This window comes from Limulus polyphemus, unplaced genomic scaffold (assembly GCF_000517525.1).
Source record: "Limulus polyphemus unplaced genomic scaffold, Limulus_polyphemus-2.1.2 Scaffold2577, whole genome shotgun sequence".
NCBI classification, from domain to species: domain Eukaryota; kingdom Metazoa; phylum Arthropoda; class Merostomata; order Xiphosura; family Limulidae; genus Limulus; species Limulus polyphemus.
Window position 1 is genome coordinate 127,424 of NW_013668187.1, and position 21,780 is coordinate 149,203.

The following is a 21,780-nucleotide window of genomic DNA, read 5'->3' on the forward strand; positions in this document are numbered from 1 at the left end:
CCTGACAAAGAAGTGAAGTTACTATTACTACCTATAAGAAGATATGTGGAAATAAAACAAGGGTATGAAATGTCTTATGTTCTTCGGAATGACCAAGTTCAGGGAAACATAACGTTTTATGGTTGATGGGAGTAAATCTGCTACTTCAGAAAACTCGGGCACTTGTCGCAATAGAACTTGCTTATAACACTGTATAATTTTTGCAAACTCTTACGATTTCTTTGATTTTAACTGTTGAATGAGAGGAGTTCCATTAATATCTAACTTTCTACGGTTCTCATGTCAGAGCTCGAGGGTACGAACAGTGCAGATTGGCTGTGTTAAGAATTCACTGCTCTGGGACTCGAGATGTTGGAAATGGGAGTTTTCAATATGAGTGGCTCCTTTATGAGATACATGGACTAAACGGACAGATCAGAAACCCCCAGTATTCAGGTATACAACCATCCCTAATTTTAAGCTAGAGATCACAAGAAAGGCGACTAGCCAGTAGCCCCTGCCGCCATAAGTATTGTAAATCATATAAGGTTTGAATTGAGGAACAGGATTGTTTGTTTTAGCACAAAGTTACACAGTATGTTATATATGTTTTGCCCCCTATGGGAAATCGCACGCCGGATTTTATATATTTACATCGCTAAAAATCTGGGGCTCGATTTCACATGGGGACCAGTGTAGCACGAGTGATTGTCACTTTTAGAACGCACTCAGAATTGATATGAAAAGCATTTTTAGTAGTATCATGTCTCGAACCCTGGGCCCTTCAATACGCAGCCCGACACGCTAACAACAAGGCAACATCTGTCCCACTTTAAATGTTTTTTTTATGCATGCTGAAAAGCTTGGTTTTAAAATTTTACAAATTCACCTTGTTAGATTTCGTAGCTTTGTACTATAACAACAAAATACGACCAGTGATGGACATAGTGCAGGTAGTCTCTGGTGTAGCTTCGTGCTATAACAACAAAATAAGATCACGGTATCTGTACATCTCATAGCTTTTTCGGGAGCTTTACAATTGACACTTCATATAGAAATAGTTAACAATAACAAAGAAAAGCTTTTGATCAAATTTGTACTTTTTTGTATCACTAATAAAAACATTAAACACGAATAATCAAGTCCCTTTTATAAATTGTGTTTAAAAATCTCACGCAGAATTATGTTGTATTTACCCAGCTGTTGCTAGAAGAAGCTAGAGGCACGAAATGTGAAAATAAGTAACCCTGATTTAGTCCCTCGAATGACTAAATTGAGACGAATCTTAAGTATTGTTGATATCAAGTTTTGAAAACATTTACTCTGTAATTTATGAATCCTACATCATCTTTCTTCGGCACAAACAACTGACAAATTCTTTGCTAAGGAGTAGCAATCAGTTGTTCGGGATCTTTGCAATATCACGCCGTGCGTGGTCTACTGGTTAGTGTGGCCGAACTCTTAATTCGAAAGTTTACGATTCGTGTCCCGTTTTCGCAAAAAACGTGTTTCGCACTTTGGAGTCATTAATGTGATATAAAAGTGGAGGACAACTATTTAGCCTAAATAATAAAGGCCCAAAAGTTGGTAGGGTGCGTGCTGTTGGCTAGCTGCCTTCTCCTTGTGTATCAGCTCAAAATTAGGAACGACTATTTGTGTAGCTTTGCGCGAAAATACGACATAACGCTCAACACTTATGTGACTATAAAGCTACTGGACGTAAAAGTAAATAAACAGGGGTGATGCATCTCAACTAACTTCTTAAATAATTAAAAGCCACCTGCTGAGACTCGCATTAGAACTATTAACCTATGAATCACTGTAAATTTCGAATGGCTTCACGAACCTTCAAAGTTTATAAACATGCAATCCTTCCAAAAATAATCAAGTGCCGGACATATATTTTGTCAGAAAGCAAAACTGAAACTACAAATTTTGCTGTAAAAATAGTCGATGTGAAGTATGTAATGTATAAAGAAATTTCACATCTGAATTTTGTTAAAATATCTTTTAAAGAAGACGAGGTTGCTTGTAATTTGAAAATTACGGAGCAAAGTTAAGGTATGTTAATCTGATCTTTCTGCCCACCGACACATCTGTCTTCTCTATTTACTTAATTAATAACGTGTTTAATTAGACAGTTATTTATTTTTCATTTTATTTTTAGAACATTTAGATTTCCTAAAGAAAAAAATTATCTTTTTCATAACTTTGAACAAAAATTGACGTTAATTTCAACTGTTATTACCTCCGCCACCCAAGGTCACGGAGGTTATGTTTCCACCTGTGTGTGTATGTGTTTGGAAGCAAGATTTATTTCGAACGGCTGAATTGATTTCGTATACATTTGGACTATGACCCAACTTAGAAGTGCTTAGTTTTGGAGGGTCAAGGTCACAGAAAGGCTACAAAAATCCCTTATCTGTTAACATGGGGACCGATTTTTCACACTATTTTTCTCCATAATTCAGTCAAAAATGATTAGATTTTGATGAAACTTGGTAGATATATGTGAAATATTATTCCCCATTGTCCTGCCAAAAATGGTCCGTGTCCGTATTTTTTGAGGACCGAATATGATCAACGCTGCGTGGCGAAGGTATGCACACTACTGAGCGTCCCTCTAGTTTTTATCTATTATAACTTCTTCTTGAGTTACTATCACATCCAATGCATGAATAATTATAAATAAATATATGTGTACTAAATGTGTTATTCACTATTTGGTATCTTCAACCTGAATAGCACCTTATGCGACACATGAACTAAACGGATAGGTCAGAAATACCCAAGGTTCAGATATGGTCTTTCCAGAGGGGTGGAAATCGGTCAGCAGCCCTCGCCGCCTAAGCACTACTCTTAACCGAATACAGAAATTATCATAATTATAAAGCCCCCACAGCTGGAAGCGTAAAACATGTTGAGCTGAATATTACAGCTCGATCCTTGGACCTTCAGTCCACTACCTGGCACGCTAACTTCGAGTTATGACATTATGATCTGGAGGTACAAAAACATGCCCAAAAACTAAATTCCGGTTTTGCATCAAGTCATTATTTAGTTCTTTACAGAAACTAAATTGGAACAAATTGTCGTTCGATAACATCAATTATACATACTTGATGGTATTATCCAACGTACATTTTCAAGGTTTATCACCAAAATGGTACCATCTGCCAAAATAACTGGTGAAATATAAACACAATAGATTCTATATTTACTGTAGATTATACCTAGGAGTCTTAAGTTTCTTTCAAAACAAAAATTATGTGACATTACAGTGGCGTATATAGCGCTGTAGTACCAACAGCATTGCTACGGAGCCAGGGAGCCAAGGGACTACGGGCCAGGGGAAAAGTAGTAGAAAAAATAAAAATATTTCTTATCTTACGCACACACAAATAATTCATAGTCACCGATTGGTCAAAAGTCAACAGAGAATCAGCATCATCCAATAAGCATCGATAGGACTGTTGAGTTTGGTTGCTAAAGGACTTCACTTACGTCACAGACTAAGTTATACAGACTTTAAACTCCCATTGAAACCCACTGGAAGGCGGATGGAATGGAGTTACTAGTACAGCATGTAAACAAAGCATGATACTTTGTGTATTCTATTATGAAATCGTGACGGTAACGATTGACGTCAAATACATACATGTATCTATGTATTGTTAACTACTGTTTTATCAGGTCCGTTTGCTTCACTATGAGATACAACTGTAACAAATTTACCATAATAACATAAATTATGTATGTTGGAATAAGCAATACAGGTTATACATAGGATAATTTGAGATGTCAAAAGGTAATGCGTATTGTCAGTTAAGTTTCAGTTTACAACAGCCCCACCTACCATAATAACTCTTCTTTTCATGTTATACTAAATAACCACAATACGCCAAGGAAACTGCGAAAACAAATAAATAATTCTTGACCTGTCTTTATCCTTTCAGATTAGTCAGTCCTTCTGTATTTAAAACTAACAAGTTTACACAAATATGAGCATTTTCTGTTATTCTTACACTTATAACAATCATAGTTATCATTAATATGCTTAATCGTTTAATAAACATAAATCATATATTATGATATACATTGTATCATAATACAAAAGTGACATAACACCATCATTTACAAATCAAATGCTAAGTTTCCCTCCTCCTCCTCAATGTTGAAAACGCTGTCTTAGCGTCTTTTGTGTTTTTTTCCTGACATTTGCACAGACTGTTTTTTTTTTCCCAACCATTCCTGTCACCGTTGTTCCTGCTGAGAGATCGTTTTCCAAACTTAGGTTAATTAAAACATAGGCAAGAAGTACAACGTGTCAAGAAAGACTATCAGAACTAGCTTAGTTGAGCACAGAAGAAGCATGAGCAAGAAACACGAACATGGATATGACTGTGGATGGTTTCACTGCCATAAAATGCTGAAAACGGGCGTTTTAACCAAAGCTTGGTAGATACACATATGTACTCGGTATTCTAATTAAACGTCAGTAAAGAGCGGTAAAGCGGACCGACTTATTTTTTGCTAAGAATCACGTGAAAATACTATGTACGCCCCTGTAATACTTGAGAAATAGCAAAGTACCAGAGATTTGTAATACTGTACTTGAACAGCAAAGATACCAGAGATCTGTAAAACTTGAGGAACAGCAGAGCTATCAGAGAAATGTTATACTTGGAGAACAGAAGAGGTATCAGAGAACTGCTACACTTGAGGAACAGAAGAGTGATCAGAGAACTGCTACATTTGAGGAACAGAAGAGTGATCAGAGAACTGCTAGACTTGAGGAACAGAAGAGTGATCAGAGAACTGCTAGACTTGAGGAACAGAAGAGTGATCAGAGAACTGCTTCACTTGAGGAACAGACAAGATATCAGAGAACTGTTACACTTGAGGAACAGAAGAGGTATCAGAGAACTGCTATACTTGAGGAACAGAAGAGGTATCAGAGAACTGTTATACTTGAGAAGCAACAGAGGTATCAGAGAACTGTTATACTTGAGGAACAGCAGAGGTATCAGAGAACTGTTACACTTGAAAAACAGAAGAGGTATCCGAGAACTGTTATACTTGAGGAACAGCAGAGGTATCAGAGAACAGTTATACTTGAGGAACAGCAGAGGTATTAGAGAACTGCTAAACTTGCGGAACAGAAGAGGTATCAGAGAACTGTTAAACTTGCGGAACAGAAGAGGTATCAGAGAACTGTTATACTTGAGGAACAGAAGAGGTATCCGAGAACTGTTATACTTGAGGAACAGCAGAGGTATCAGAGAACTGTTGTACTTGAGAAGCAACAGAGGTATGAGAGAACTGTTATACTTGAGGAACAGAAGAGGCACAAGTAAAGTAATATCTGAGGAACAGCAGAGTAACTAGAAAACTGTAATGCTGGAGAAATAGTAGAAATGACAGGAAAATGTGATATATATATAGATATAAACATGGATAATACAACGTTGTTTGACGATAAAAAAAAAAGCAAGGCTTTATTTACACTAGTGTTTAAATGATAAACTACACTTCTCAGAACGAGTAAAATAATCGGTCTACATATAAAGCTCCTATGAGATCCGATATAAACATCCATTAGATATTCTGATTCACGTGCTAATACAAACACCGAAAGTTTATTTTCATACTATGTTGCAACACGGACAGTGACTATACGGAAAGCCTGCGAAAGATAAACATTTCCGTATTTGTACAAACAAATACCGCTATTAACGAGCCGTTTATTTTATATGGTTAGAAACATCACCGCCTTCACCAATAGATTTGTTTCACTATGTGCAACTACTGGTTTATACTGAAGATAGAAATCAAAGTTAGGCGAGGAAAGCTTAATTGTGGTTCTGTAAAATGTGGAAACAGGCTCACACTGAAGAGGAATCACACAAGCAAACCTTTGCAAAAACGCTTAAGTTCATTCCACTCTTACCTTTTAAATACCAAATATATGCAAAGACCGAATACATACAGATTCATAATCACACCTAAAACACAGTACGGTTTATCTCGGAATAGAATAAGTTTAGTAAAATAATTTTAATATCACGTGGTCTAATAACCATTTTCAACCTCTACACATTTTCCACGACTTTTATTGACGACGCGGAACGATTTGTTTTACAATTTCGCATCAGGTACCTAATGGCTACAACACCTTGTTGAAACGTACTACATTTGTTACAACACTTTCTTGAAACGTACTACATTTGTTACAACACCTTGTTGAAACGTACTACATTTGTTACAACACCTTGTTGAAACGTACTACATTTGTTACAACACCTTCTTGAAACGTACTACATTTGTTACAACACCTTGTTGAAAGGTACTACATTTGTTACAACACCTTGTTGAAAGGTACTACATTTGTTACAACACCTTGTTGAAAGGTACTACATTTGTTACAACACCTTGTTGAAACGTACTACATTTGTTACAACACCTTCTTGAAACGTACTACATTTGTTACAACACCTTCTTGAAACGTACTACATTTGTTACCGCGGTAGTCTTATTCGTTAACCCATTCAAACCGTCTCTATAATTTTTTTATCCAAGTAGTTGCAAATTCCACAATTCAACATAGTAATCTGTTTAAACTTTCAGTTCTTCTAATAATTAAAAATAGTTGTTGTCTCAAAACAGATGCATTTCCAACGACACTCAATCTCACGCGCCAGCGCACTTTACCTATTCAATTAACTACTAAAATAACACTTCATGTCAAACTTGTAACACACAAATACAAAAAAATTAATCGACAAATTGTTTGACATATAAAGATAGCGATTTAAAAATTTATAATAATAAAAGATATATAAAATAATTATATAATTTCCTGCGGCTGAATTACACAATTTAGCTTGTTCGCACGCGTATTTTTTAAATCTTCCTTGAAGAACATCGCCATCCACCACACATTTGATATTTATTCACTTTCTGGAAACAACAGTTGTGCATGAGGAAAACCCCATATCTTTCAGTACAACTAAGACTGTTATTCAATTAGGACTTTCTTGTCTTCAAGTATTATTTCTTAGTATTCTGCATCAGGATTTCGATCCATGTGGATCTGAGAGGGTCAGGTATTGACCTCTTCCTCCGCAGTGGGCTATCTGTGCTGTCTGGTTTGGTTTGAATTTCGCGCAAAGCTACTCGAGAGCTATCTACCCTAGCCGTTCCTAAGTTAGCAGTGATAGTCAAGAGAGAAGGCAGCTAGTCAACACCACCCACCGCCAACTCTTGAACTACTCTTTTCCCAACAAATACCATCACATTATAACGCCCCCAGGGCTGAAAAGACGACCATGTTCGGCGACGGGGATTCGAATCCACGACCCGCAGATTACTAGTCTAGCTTCCTAACCACCAGGCCATGCCAAACCCCTGCGATGTGTCCGCCACGTTGATCGAACCTTAAATTTTAGCTTACCGCTGAGCCACCGAGGAACGTTAAACGATGTGTGATTCATATTCGTTACACAAGAATTGAGAAAACCGCCAAAAAATCACAATACATTTGATATTAACTGATCATTTCTTCTACAGCTGTATGGTCCGTTTCAAATCAAGTTTCATTTACATAATCCCAAGTTTCAACATTAAAAAAAAACATTTCAGGTGTGTGTAATGTGTAACTACACACGTTGAACTTCTGCAATTTAATACTGTTACAGTCCCAGCATTTACTGCGATTCTAGAAAGCTTGCTTGAGATGATAAAATAATACGATGATCCTCATGGAAAACAAAGGCATCGCTCAAAAGAAAAGCGTAATCGATTTTTTTTTTATAAATACGGTAGATAAAAGCCGTTTTTCAAGAAATCAATATGCTTTAAAAAGAAAAGAGGCTTACGTGATATCATAATATAAAACAATCTTCAAACTGCATCTTAAAACACGTAGTAGTATGTGTTGCCTGTTAATGCACCTTAAACATCCTGGTTCTGTGTGTTTAGAAAGGGAGTAGAATGGTTCACTCGTTAATCAGAATAAGGCTTAAGGGAAAGGACAAACGTAGTTTTATCAACGTACTTCTACAGTTATATTTTTATATATACAATACGGATGATGTAGAACTTACATTTGTTGTGTTGCTAAGTCAGTCCAAGGGAACCAATCTGATCTAAGAATTGCTAATTTAATGCTTCATAGACCAATGATAAAACAAATGCATCATAAGAGCGACTAAGGAACGAGGAGGAAAAAATAATGAAAATAGTACAATAAGATCTGGAAAGGTATAATAAGGAAAAGTGTATGAAAATTATTCGCCACTACGTTTCTTAGAATTCAATCTGTATTTTCTACTGTCAAAAAATTAGATTTCTGTTGTTAAGAGATTTCACCAACTGCAATAATTATGTGGCATTCAGACTTACTGGTGTCCAACTGGTACGTATTAACAAACTTCAAAATATATTTAAAGAAAGCAACCTTTCAAGCTCATTTATGAACTCTACGTTAGGCGAGAGAGAATTTAAATATGAACACAACAGTGTAGAACATTACATAGCGTACACAATTAACCGTGTAGTAAGTAGAAAAATTAACAAGAGATGGCGTGTTACGTTATTTAAATAATTGCATTTATATTTAAACTTATATATAGCCAATCGCTCAAACAATATAAAATTAAATTACCATGCAACATCGTTTTGTGCAACGATAAGTTTTAACACAAATATTATGGTATTGTTTGTTTTTGGAATTTCGCGCAAAGCTACACGAGGGCTATCTGCGCTAGCTGTCCCTAATTTAGCAGTGTAAGACTAGAGGGAAGGCAGCTAGTCATAACCACCCACCGCCAACTCTTGGGCTACTCTTTTACCAACGAATAGTGGGATTGACCGTCACATTATAACGTCCCGACGGCTGAAAGGGCGAGCATGTTTGGTGGGATGCGGATTTGAACCCGCGACCCTCAGATTGTGAGTCGAGCGCCTTATCCACCTGGCCATGCCATATTATGGTAAAAGACTGACAAATTGATCTTATCCGACCTTAATTTTATCTACAGTCTGTATCAGAGGTTCTCAAACTTCATGAAACTGCGATTCCCTTCTAACCACAAAAATTACAATATTACTTAAGATATTAGTATTACATTTTAAACACTGCATTCTTACTCTAGAGCCTCAGGATTTTTCAAGAATTGGAAGATTAAGCATGTAATGTTTAAAAATGTAATAGGCCTATTACTCACGTCTTATGACAAGTAAAATAGTAATCATTTTTCGCCGACTTGTAAAAGGCGTACACACCGTTACAAAAGTTACTACACAGTCCCACTGCTCTGTATTACTGCAGAATTGTTGGTGTTTATAAAATACGGTATCAATAAAACTAATGCTTTGTTAACCAAAAACTATGTCTGTTTGTCTAAGTATTCATTCCTGGTCACTTTGAAATAGATTTGCGACCCAAAGTTTGAGAACCGCTGGCCTATTATACACATGATTTATTATAACGAAGACTAAATGCAAAACCATATAGTATTTACATATACCTGCAATTATGCCGAACATTTAAAAAAAAGTACTAACAAGGTAAAAAAAAAAGTTATTACAAATCAATATAACCAATTCATGACCCAATGCATATAAACGACCGAGATAAAATGCTAAGACAAAAGGATTTTATTTCACAATTCACTGACGTATATTCTTCCGTAATTTTACGATTCTGGATGTGTTTTGATTAAGAATTTCTTCTTTGAATGTGCGTAATCTATTTTATTACCTTTCTTGTGGTGTTTGGTTAATTTTAAATATCCTCAGTTTTATTCTATTGAATATATATTTTTTCACAACTAAACCGGTGTTACAGAACAGCCGATTTTCCCTTATCAGAAGAGGAGGAAAGGGTGGTCTTTAAGTTCACCAATGTGAACCCGAAGAGATCTGCTGATTGCCATAACTTATTTCTTGCCACAATTACATTTTACTATTTGATCTTCGTTTAACGGTTTTTAAAAGTTCTGTTTTTTGTTTTTAGGGATGCCAAATACGTTGACTTTTAAATCCCATTTTCGAAAAGAATGACAATATGGCAGTTGGTGGTTATTTTTTCTTCTTGTTTTACCAATAACTGTGAAAATGTCCTGGATTGGAACTCTAGTGAAGAGAGACTGAGCATCAAACCAATCAAAATATCACCATCAATAAACTCCATATCAAGTAGTTTTTGTATAAGATCAGTAGGATAGAAGTCTCAATATCCAAGGTACTGAGTAAGCAGTAATGCGTCGAGCTGTGTTAGACGTAGGATTGTTAATGTAGCCAACAATGTGGCGAGCTGTATTAGATGCAAGACTGTAAACGGAGCCAGCAATGTGTCGAGCTGTATAAGATGTAGGATTGTTAACGGAGCCAGCAATGTGTCACGCTGAGTTAGATATAGGACTGTTAATGTAGCCAGTAATTTGTCGAGCTGAGTTACATGAAGGACTGTTAATGTAGCCAGCAATGTGTCGAGCTGTGTTAAATGTGGGTCTGTTAATGTAGCCAGCAATGTGTCGAGCTGTGTTAAATGTGGGTCTGTTAATGTAGACAGTAATGTATCGAGATGTTTTAGATGTAAGGTTGTTAATGTAGCCAGCAATGTGTCGAGCTGTGTTAAATGTAGGTCTGTTAATGTAACCAGCAATGTGTCGAGCTGTGTTAAATGTAGGTCTGTTAATGTAACCAGCAATGTGTCGAGCTGTGTTAAATGTAGGTCTGTTAATGTAACCAGCAATGTGTCGAGCTGTGTTAAATGAGGGTCTGTTAATGTAGCCAGCAATGTGTCGAGCTGTGTTAAATGCGGGTCTGTTAATGTAACCAGCAATGTGTCGAGCTGTGTTAAATGTGGGTCTGTTAATGTACTCAGCAATGTGTCGAGCTGTATTAGATGTAGGATTGTTAATGTAGCCAGCAATGTGGCGAGCTGTATTAGATGCAAGACTGTAAACGGAGCCAGCAATGTGTCGAGCTGTATAAGATGTAGGATTGTTAACGGAGCCAGCAATGTGATGAGCTGTATAAGATGTAGGATTGTTAACGGAGCCAGCAGTGTGATGAGCTGTATTAGATGTAGCTTGTGTTCAGCAAATATATAATGGAATTGGGCTCAACTATTATTTTGCTACGTTTTTTCTCATAATTAAAATTTACTCTTAAAAGGTAAATATCAAGATCTGCAATAAATAGCAGATTCAAGAAGCGTTTTGCGAAGTTTAAATCGAACACCACAGGCAAAGAAAAAGATACGAGCATATGTGTACAACAAAGAAAAGCAATGATTTTTTATATAGTTCTACTAAATGGCGAAAGGAGTTGGGATCGTAAGAGCACTACAGCGATTGGCTAGTTTGAACAATATCCGCTCAAAGAGAATCAGAAACTAATTCACAAGCAGAAGAATGTATAGTGTGTATACACACTATTAAATAAAATAAAAGTCCTAGAACGATCCTTGATTACCTATGACAGCAACAATTTCCATTATACATATTCAAAATGAGACTTAACTCCCAGCTCATGTCAATTTGTTAAAAAAAAAGCCTAAAAAACTTAGAAGGCGATATATTTTATTTTATTTTTTATCAAACTACTATTCCATATATTTCACACGGATATTTTATTATACTTTGTTGTATGTGTATATAATATAAAACAATAAAACCTCTTGTTCCAACAAACCGGTGGGATTCATGCTAACGTTTAATATCAGGACTTTCTTGTTTTTAAGAGTTTTAAAAAATAATATTTATATTCATGTAAGTCCACTTCAGTGCTTTGATGAAAAGTAGGTATAGAACGATAGTTATACGTAGTTAAATGTTTTTCTATAGACGCCTTTTACTGTTACTGAAGGAAGGAGGGAGGATAAAAGGTACAAATTGAATTTCTTCGGGAGCAGCGAAATAGCATGTTTAGTCTAATTGTCTATCTATTTTTGTGAATGGCATATCCAGTTTTCGGTTCTCCTAACGTGAATGTGGCCTTCATAAGTCTGCGCGATGATATTGATTGGTTTAATGTAACGATCTTGAAAACCTTTACGGAATTTCTCATTGAATGAGAAAAGAATCGAAACCGCTGTTATATAAGGATAAAAAAAAAAGACTTTTCAGCAGATACTTCGCAAATTACGCACACAGGCACCTTCTTTTATTTCAATCAACGTAAAGAAGGAAATGTTTGTTTGTATGCTTTGTTGCATTTTGCGCAATGCTACTAGAGGGCGTTAGATGTTCCTAATTTAGCAGTGACAGACTAGAAGAAAAACAACTATTCAATACTATCCACTGCCAACTCTAGGGCTATTCAATGAATAGGGGGATTGATCGACATATTCTAACGCCCCCACGGCTGAAAGCGCGAATATGTTCGGCGAGGGTTTCACTCCCGCGATTTGCAGATGGCGAATCGAGTGCCCTAACCACCATGCCAGGGCCAGACCAGGACAGAATGGATTTGGGGTAATTACAATACACATCTATTGGGCATAAAGAAGTTTTTCTGATCTCTCTCAAAATTGAGTACAATCTTACACGACTCATGATTTTTAGTTTACTGGGTCGGTCTCGCTTGGCTAAGTGTTACCAATACAGAAACATTGTTAGCTATAAATCTTTATTTAGACTTACTACTAAGCCACTAGGGGCATTTAAGCAAAGTCAGTCAAAAATTGTATAAAAATAAACACAAATTAAACTGAAATAATCTCACTGGTTTGTGATTTATGGTAATTTAAAAATAAATATTTTGAAAAATGACAAAACAAAATACATTATAGACATTTATTTTCCAACTTTTCCCAAACCAAAACCTACAGATATACCTTTAGTTTACTGGCACGGTCTCGCTTTTATAACAGTGTTACGAATACAGAAAAACCGAATAAATAGAAATATGTTTACGCTGAAATATCCCTAATTATTCCAATTACAGATTTTTTTAAACTTGTTGCTCTAATACCGAAACTAAGTATAATGTGAACCTTTTTGGTTGTTGTTTTATTGATACTTCAAATTTCGCGTTATTGAGCATCTCTCTATTGAATAATAAATGGGTTTGGTTCAGGATTCTATAAATTATCTTTCCACACTATTATGTTAGGCATTAAATTTTAAAAGAGAGTACTAAATAATTCAATGATATTCGAAGAACTTTAAACTCCAGAAAAAATACCCGTTAAAAAATGATCAATATATATACATTACAGTGATTACTTGCGTCAAACATCACGTTTTGACCTTCCTGTATAGTAAGGTTTACCTACAGCGTTTCAATAACTGGGGAGAGGGGGGGGGGTTATGGGGATTTGTTTCTTTCTCTCTTCTACATAAAAACAAAGCCAAATGTTTAAGTCCAACAATAATTTTTTGTTCGTGTAAAAAAATGATATAAGGTAATTTTCTTTATTACTACGCAAAATTTTTAAAAAGGAATAAAACGTTTTTTTATTTCTGTAAACAAAGCGAAATGTTTAAAATAAAACTAACTTTTTGTGTTGCACAGAAGCCTTTGTTTTTGAGCTATCTGTGCTGTATCCACTTCGAGTATTGAAACCCAGCTTTTAAAGTTAAAAGCCGCTTAGGCTTACCGCTGAGCGACTGGGGTGCATGCTGCGCAGAAGAAAGAAAAAAAAAAGATTATATGTCATAGAAGTATAATTCTTTTCAACAGGTATTATTACTCTGAAATTGTCTGACGATTTCGTAACAGAATTGAGAAATTCTATCAACCAGTAAAAACCTAAGCACAATGCTGTAGCCGCAATGTCAGTCATGTTGGTAAGCATACATGTAAAAGTCACGGACTGCTTGTCACTAAATTTTAATACATGTTTAAGAATGTGAATCAATAAAAGGTTGGCACTTATGAAATTCCAATTTTATTTCTATTCAAACTTCTTTTTTCCTACCAAAAGCATTTGTTGGAGAGTGCCTTAAATAAATAAAAAAACAACATCGTATGTCTTTTCAAACTATCTTGATACGCTGCTTATATTTTTTCAAGAATATCCAAATTAAGTAATGTCGAAGGCTCTATTAGCTACCACTATTCTTTATTTCGAGGCTGATCCCTTGACAGTTTCCGCTCGTCGATGCCTCTGCTTGCACAAACAACGAGCTTCTTCAGCCCCACTAAGACTACCGATCATAGAGATAAGATGATGCTGGTTATTGATCGCCAGCGAGACAAGTCCAGCCGCCGTCTGTGTTGACGGCTGTTCACGAACGAAGTTTGCCTACATTCTGTCAAAATGCCAGTAACAATGCACTCGTGTTACAATAACCCGAGCACCTGAATGGCAGCTACACGACGCCACCCTAAAACCTACCATTCTTTTCACCTAACCAAAAACTGCTTCAACTTCGAAATGTTTGAAAGAGCATCAATTCTGATATGGATGATCATTACCCAGGCTCTTACAGCTTGTCTGTTTTCATTTTTCAATTACATTAAATCATTATCACATTTAAGAAATCATAGCATTTCAGTATACGATATCTTAGCGAGTATTAACGTCTTCTAATATTTCAGTATACGATATCTTAGCGAGTATTAACGTCTTCTAATATTTCAGTATACAATATCTTAGCGAGTATTCACGTCTTTTAACATTTCAGTATACGATATCTTAGCGAGTATTAACGTCTTTTAACGTTTCAGTATACGATATCTTAGCGAGTATTAACGTCTTTTAACGTTTCAGTATACGATATCTTAGCGAGTATTAACTTCTTTTAACGTTTCAGTATACGATATCTTAGTGAGTATTAACGTCTTTTAACATTTCAGTATACGATATCTTAGCGAGTATTAACGTGTTCTAACGTTTCAGTATACGATATCTTAGCGAGTATTAACGTCTTTAAACATTTCAGTATACGATATCTTAGCGAGTATTAACTTCTTTTAACGTTTCAGTATACGATATCTTAGCGAGTATTAACTTCTTTTAACGTTTCAGTATACGATATCTTAGTGAGTATTAACGTCTTCTAATATTTCAGTATACGATATCTTAGAGAGTATTAACGTCTTTTAACGTTTCAGTATACGATTTCTCGGCGAGTATTAACGTCTTTTAACATTTCAGTATACGATATCTTAGCGAGTATTAACGTATTATAACGTTTCAGTGTATCATATCTTAGCGAGTATTAACGTCTTCTAACATTTCAATATACGATATCTTAGCGAGTATTAACGTCTTTTAACGTTTCAGTATACGATATCTTAGCGAGTATTAACGTTATTTAACATTTCAGTATACGATATCTTAGCGAGTATTAACGTCTTTAAACGTTTCAGTATACGTTAGAAGACGTTAATACTCGCTAAGATATGATACACTGAAATGTTAGAATACGTTAATACTCGCTAAGATATGATACACTGAAATGTTAGAATACGTTAATACTCGCTAAGATATCGTATACTGAAACGTTTAAAGACGTTAATACTCGCCAAGATATATTTTTACAGAAATGTTAGAAGATTCTAACATTTCAGTATACGATATGTTAGCGAGTATTAACGTCTTTTAACGTTTCAGTATACGATATCTTAGCGAGTATTAACGTCTTTTAACATTTCAGTATACAATATCTTAGCGAGTATTAACGTCTTCTAATATTTCAGTATACGATATCTTAGCGAGTATTAACGTATTCTAACATTTCAGTGTATCATATCTTAGCGAGTATTAACGTATTCTAACATTTCAGTGTATCATATCTTAGCGAGTATTAACGTCTTCTAATATTTTAGTATAAAGTATGAAAGTCTAGCGTTAATCTATAGTAAAACTCATGAAATATATTAATATTGAAACCAAAGGAAAAAGGGAAGCTATCATACTTAAAATATTTTCTTGCCTTTCAGATGTCACTTTCATTAACATAAACTTTAACAATTTTCATCGCCCTGCTTAAAACAAATAATCTGGTAAAAGTCTATTTTGATTTCACTGTTTGACTGAGATATATACAGATAATTCGTTTTTATGTACAATTGGAAGCACGTTTTAATACATCATTTTTTTGTTGTTGTTTTTGCAAGTTTTTTTACAGATGCAAACAAAAAGTTCTAGGTTTATATATATATATATATATTTTCTTCTGAGAACACATACGTGGTTTCACTAAGTAACAGGTTTAAAATTTGCTCTACTAAGGCTTCTCTTATTGATATTTACATGATAATCTGAATTACTACCACTAAGCATCTTCTATTAATCGTAGGATATATTTGAGCTCAATCAACTAAATTATAAACACAGTACAAACTAGAAGTGTATAGTTAGTTCACTACACAACACAACGAGTGATCCTCAAATTCGGTATAATGAAGTATCGAGATTGCAGCCAAGGTACAGCAGAGTCTTTATCAGACGAAATCGATCTATTTATCGTATTTGACGAAACTCTACTGGCTATTTATTGTCTTAAACAAAGTGGAATCTTAAGGTATGGAAAACATACGATACGCTGTTGTTCTCTGTCATTGTATTATTTTCAACTAATTCTGAAATGGAAGTGGGTGTACTCAAAATAAAGATATTAAATCGATATTCAACTGACTGCCTAAGGACATTTGTTGTTATTCTGCATGAATTTAGAAAGGAAAAACAATTTTTATGAACATTCAAATAAATCACAAAAGATGAGTAGTTTTTATCACCAGAAGATGTGGTGAAAACCACTGATAGGCCTGATTATAAGCATTTGAAACTGAATAGTACAAGTTTTGGAAACGACAGTGAAATAATGCCATTAGAACTAGAAATAAACTTATTGTTTGTTCCTAATCGCTGATAAAGATAATTTTTTACTAGTTGGATCATCATCCAAAGAATGATGTTTATCAGAGGTTCAAAAATGTTATTTTCTTGATTTCTTAAATAACAAAAGCCAGGGTTTTCAAGTGTCATCGTGAAATTATCAGAACCAATAATACTAAGATAATAAATCTTGTAAATATGAACACCTTTAAACATACCGCTTTTAAACGCAGGTATTCTGGTATATATCAGTACAGTAAATAAAGTTGCGAAAATCGAAATGCCGAAAATATTTATTCAGAAGAAATTAGTCACAAAAATAGTGTACTTTCGATGTGAGAACTGACAAGACTTTAGATGTGAGAACTGATAAGGCTTTAGATGTGAGAACTGATAAGGCTCGTCCACAGATTTCAGTCTAGGCATGTGAAGGTTTTGTCACAATATTATTTTTCAGCTGAAGGGATGTCGGTGTAGATGAAGTTTATATCACAATAAAATTTTTGTTATACAGTTCCAACATAAAAATTTTGTTTGTGTTGTTTTCTTTTGTTATGAAGGTATTTCGAACTAATAATGTCTTGAATAAAGCCTTAGGTGCAGTTTCACAAATACCAAAAACAGTGCTTTCATGATACATAGTATTTATCGATGTATTATTCTGGAATGGAATTGTATCTATTTTCATTATTATTTGGGCATAAACAGCTGTGTTGGTAAGAGATGAGAAACTATAGTTGTCTGGTCACACTGATTATGTATATTTTGTTACTTAAGGTGACAATGTTTCGTGTGACGAATTATAAAATAATTGGTGAAGAAAATGTAATCGAATTAGAAGCTATTTCACACTAAAAATTACGAAGCTTTTAACGAAAAACAGGCCATATTCTTCACGACTTACTTTTTTACGGGAAGCTTTCCATCCCTGTCTGTCATTAGATGTAATTTGGTGTAAGCCTTTTCGAGGAAAGTGGTAGTGGAGGCATTGATGGCCATCAGGTTGTAAGCCATCTTCAGCAGCTCGTCTGTCCATTCCTAATGGTTTCCAGAAAACATATTTATTCATTATGTGAGACAATGATCCACACCTCCTATACCTAACACACACAAACTGTATCGCTTACTGAAACATTCCACGTGACTGAGCAGTACGTATAATTTTGTACATACAAGAATATATACATTTAGTGTATGTTTCACCCTTAAGTGAAGATTTACATATAACTTGGGCGATTCTAGAAACTTCGTTAACTCTCAAACCACCCACTTGTTTTGATATCATTTACTATCAGTGACATCCACAATTTGCATCGTATTAAGTTATTTTACGTTTTTGACTGTTGCAACACTCAGTGTAAAGAATTAAATCACTCATTTAATGTGTTGACTGTCGCAACACTTAGTGTAAAGACCTAAATCACTCATTTAATGTGTTGACTGTCGCAAGACTCAGTGTAAAGACCTAAACCACTCATTTAATGTGTTGACTGTTGCAACACTCGGTGTAATGAACTAAATCACTTATTTAATGTGTTGACTGTTGCAACACTCAGTGTAAAGAACTAAACGACTTATTTAATGTGTTGACTGTTGCAAGACTCAGTGTAAAGACCTAAACCACTCATTTAATGTGTTGACTGTTGCAAGACTCAGTGTAAAGACCTAAACCACTCATTTAATGTGTTGACTGTTGCAAGACTCAGTGTAAAGACCTAAACCACTCATTTAATGTGTTGACTGTTGCAAGACTCAGTGTAAAGACCTAAACCACTCATTTAATGTGTTGACTGTTGCAACACTCAGTGTAAAGACCTAAACCACTCATTTAATGTGTTGACTGTTGCAAGACTCAGTGTAAAGACCTAAACCACTCATTTAATGTATAAAAGACATAGTGGACACTGGCGGTAATAAATAGGATTTATTATATTATATTGATATTTTGTTTTTGTTTTTTACATAGAATTACTTTATACGACTTTTACGTTATTAGGAACCCTGTAACTAACAGTAACTTAAGGGTTAATATGATACATTCAATAAATTTCACGTTTTCAACATGTACCTCACGCAGTATCTTCCATTACACATATATAAAGATCTGTTAAGGTACCATTACCGATTAATAAAATATTTAAAACTGACAAAGTCAAACTATCCTAGGAAGTACAGACTCTGCTTTCATAATGTTGTGAGTACAACTATAAATGTCAAATTATCTTCAGAGTTAATGAAAGTTGATACTCATCACCTGGTATCGTTTGGGCTAAACTCTAGAATTCTAGCTACTAAATCAAAAAATACAAATAAAGAACAAATATCAATGGTCTTACTGAATAATGTTGTTATAATTTGACGATATTTTGGTATTCGTTATTTTCAACCTGAACAACATCTTATGCGACGTAAATGCTAAATGCCCAGGTCAAAGACACCAAGGTTCAAGTTGTCAATAATATAAAATTGCTGATCTGAGGAGTTCACTAGTCTGTTTGTTTGTTTGTAATTAATCACAAAGCTACACAATCGGCTATTTGTGCTCTGCCCACCACGGGTATCGAAACCCGGATTCTAGCGTTGTAAGTCCACAGACATTCTGCTGTGCCACTGGGGGGGGGGGCGAGTTCGCTACTCAGCAGCACCCATCGCCAATAGTGTACTTTTAACTTAATAGCAAGATTGACTGTCAGGGTTATAACACCCCCAATGAAGAAAAACTGGGCGTGTCTTTAGCAGCATATGATGGCTCGAACCTTGGTCCTTCTGATACGTCGCCAGCAAACCAATCAGTAGGTCAAGCCCGATCCGGTTTTCGTGCTTATAGACGACACTTGTTAAACAGTAGTGGTTAAGTTTAAAATTATCTTACGGCAAATAATGATAATAATAAAATAAAAATGTACGCAACTCTCTTAAAGAAATTTTCTGAACCATCATTTACTAATCATACGAAAATAAACCAACTTCATGAAGAAAAAACAACAAATATGAAAGATTTGGTTGTTATTAAGCACAAAGAGCTGTCTGTGCTTGACCATCACGAGTATCGAAACCCGGTTTTTAGCGGTGTGAGCCCCCAGACTTAACACTGAGCCACTGGTGGTGGTGGGGGGACAAAGAAAGAAAATCTGTACACTACTGTTTCAAAACAAACAAAAAAAACATTGAAATTTCTCAGCAACAGAACCAGTCCTACTCATTAGCTATTTTCACTGGGCCAAAACACTACACAAATAAATACAAAACTAATTTTGGCGTAGTTCTGAATATATGAAATGAATACTAGTTGTAAAGAGTAATAGGTAATCTTCGTGTGATTCTAGACGAAACGCTTCATTTAGTTCATAAGACACCTTCGACGAATGGTCCGAATTAAACCAGCATTGATTATATACAAATGATTTTGCTTCCTTGGACTCGTGTCATTATCTATAAATACCTCAATACTGTATACGTTTTCTTACATTCAGTAAATTATAACTAACACTTCTCTTTCAAATGAATGGACGTGTATCATATTAAGAAAAATAGTTAGCCAAGTTTGCACTAGATGGCGTAACCACAAACTATACTAATTCGTCTTGTACCTCATCCAATAAAACAAGTAGCAATGAATAGAAACATTCCATTCTACACACAACTGATTATAGTTTGATGATTGTCTTTGCCTCAAGCTGTATATATTGTTGTAATATCGTTATTTCGTTGGAGGATTGTTTTAAATTATCTAGTGAAAATAATTCAACATCTAGTACTTTATTATCTCCTTTAATGTTTCTATAGACTAGAACACTTGTACTACTGTAAATTGCTACAGGCCTACGTTACAAATTAGTTAACGCATGTAAAACAAATCAAACTAATTTTACAAAGTAACCGCGGTAGTTAAAACACTGACTGGTTCACTGTATCTTGAAATCACACTTCACAAATATCTCGTATTTATAATTTAATTTCGAATATGCTAATACACTTTACATCACAGTTTCTTAGAATTTTCGATATTTTATAGGCCTATTTTATTAAACCTTCTTATCTTAACGTAATCATTAAGACCCTCAAGCTAACACTTCAATTACAACATTAAAAATATAGATTATAACAATATATAAAGCAGGAGTGTCGTCTGTGCCTTTGTGTTAACGCTTTTAACGTGTAATTTTTTTTGACGGATCGGAACCTTGATGACACTTTCTGGGGTCCTAGTCCCGTGTGTTAAACAGGTACGTCAACTAATATTAAAAGAACCGACAATGGAAAGATGCTTTTTAATTTTCCAACCTACAGCAACAAAGCTTGCATGCCATATGACGGTTCTAAACAGATTTTAGTTATGTTAGGATCGTCAACCCTGTGAAAAACAATAAATGTTTACGATTGTTATGCCTAATACAGAATAATGATAAAACTAACGCTCGAATTATTCATACATTTTTCAACATTGTGCACCAAATTACTTGTGGGTCCATAACTTTGTTGGATACTGAGTATCTAATACCTTAGGAGTCACTTAAAAATGTAAACAAAAAATACCACCAATATTACAATTAATCGCAATAAATTCTATTGGAGTACCTGATGTATTTCACATGGATTAATTAGTGATTTCATCCAATTTTGTTGGCTAGTTAATTACGATGGGTATTATTGCAGCAACCAAATATATAATAGTTACGCAACACGTGGACTCAACTGGTAGCAAACGGTATAAAAACAAGTTGATAAGTTAAATATTAACAAGTATTGTGAGGTGATCATAATTCTATATTTATCAAAACCCTAAAGTCAGTCTTACCTGAGCAGTTTCTCTTCGGTTACAGCAAAAATTGATAAAGTTGATGTTCACTAGGTCAGGACCATACACCACCGTCACCGTCTTGTCCTCCAAGGGGGTGTCCTGAGCCCCCATGGTCACTGTATCTCGAAGCTTCCCTTCCAACGAAAAAAAAAGAAAAAAAATATATATAAAAAAAGTAGAAATAATATTCCAATTACTA

The 21,780-nt window shown here is 34.9% G+C and overlaps 1 protein-coding gene across 2 annotated transcripts in view; it reads right to left on the bottom strand.

The window, feature by feature from the left end:
• Window positions 1-21,714, bottom strand: part of LOC106467342 (1-phosphatidylinositol 4,5-bisphosphate phosphodiesterase classes I and II-like) — a 106,284-nt gene extending 84,570 nt beyond the window's left edge. For both annotated transcript variants that reach the window (XM_022395502.1, XM_022395501.1), the window contains exons 1-2: window positions 21,579-21,714; window positions 17,685-17,818 (exon numbers count right to left, since the gene is read on the bottom strand). In XM_022395502.1, coding sequence (XP_022251210.1) covers window positions 17,685-17,818; window positions 21,579-21,692 — 248 coding nt within the window. In that variant the 5' untranslated portion in view covers window positions 21,693-21,714. The remainder of the gene's footprint in view (window positions 1-17,684; window positions 17,819-21,578) is intronic.
• Between the last annotated feature and the right edge of the window lie 66 nt (window positions 21,715-21,780).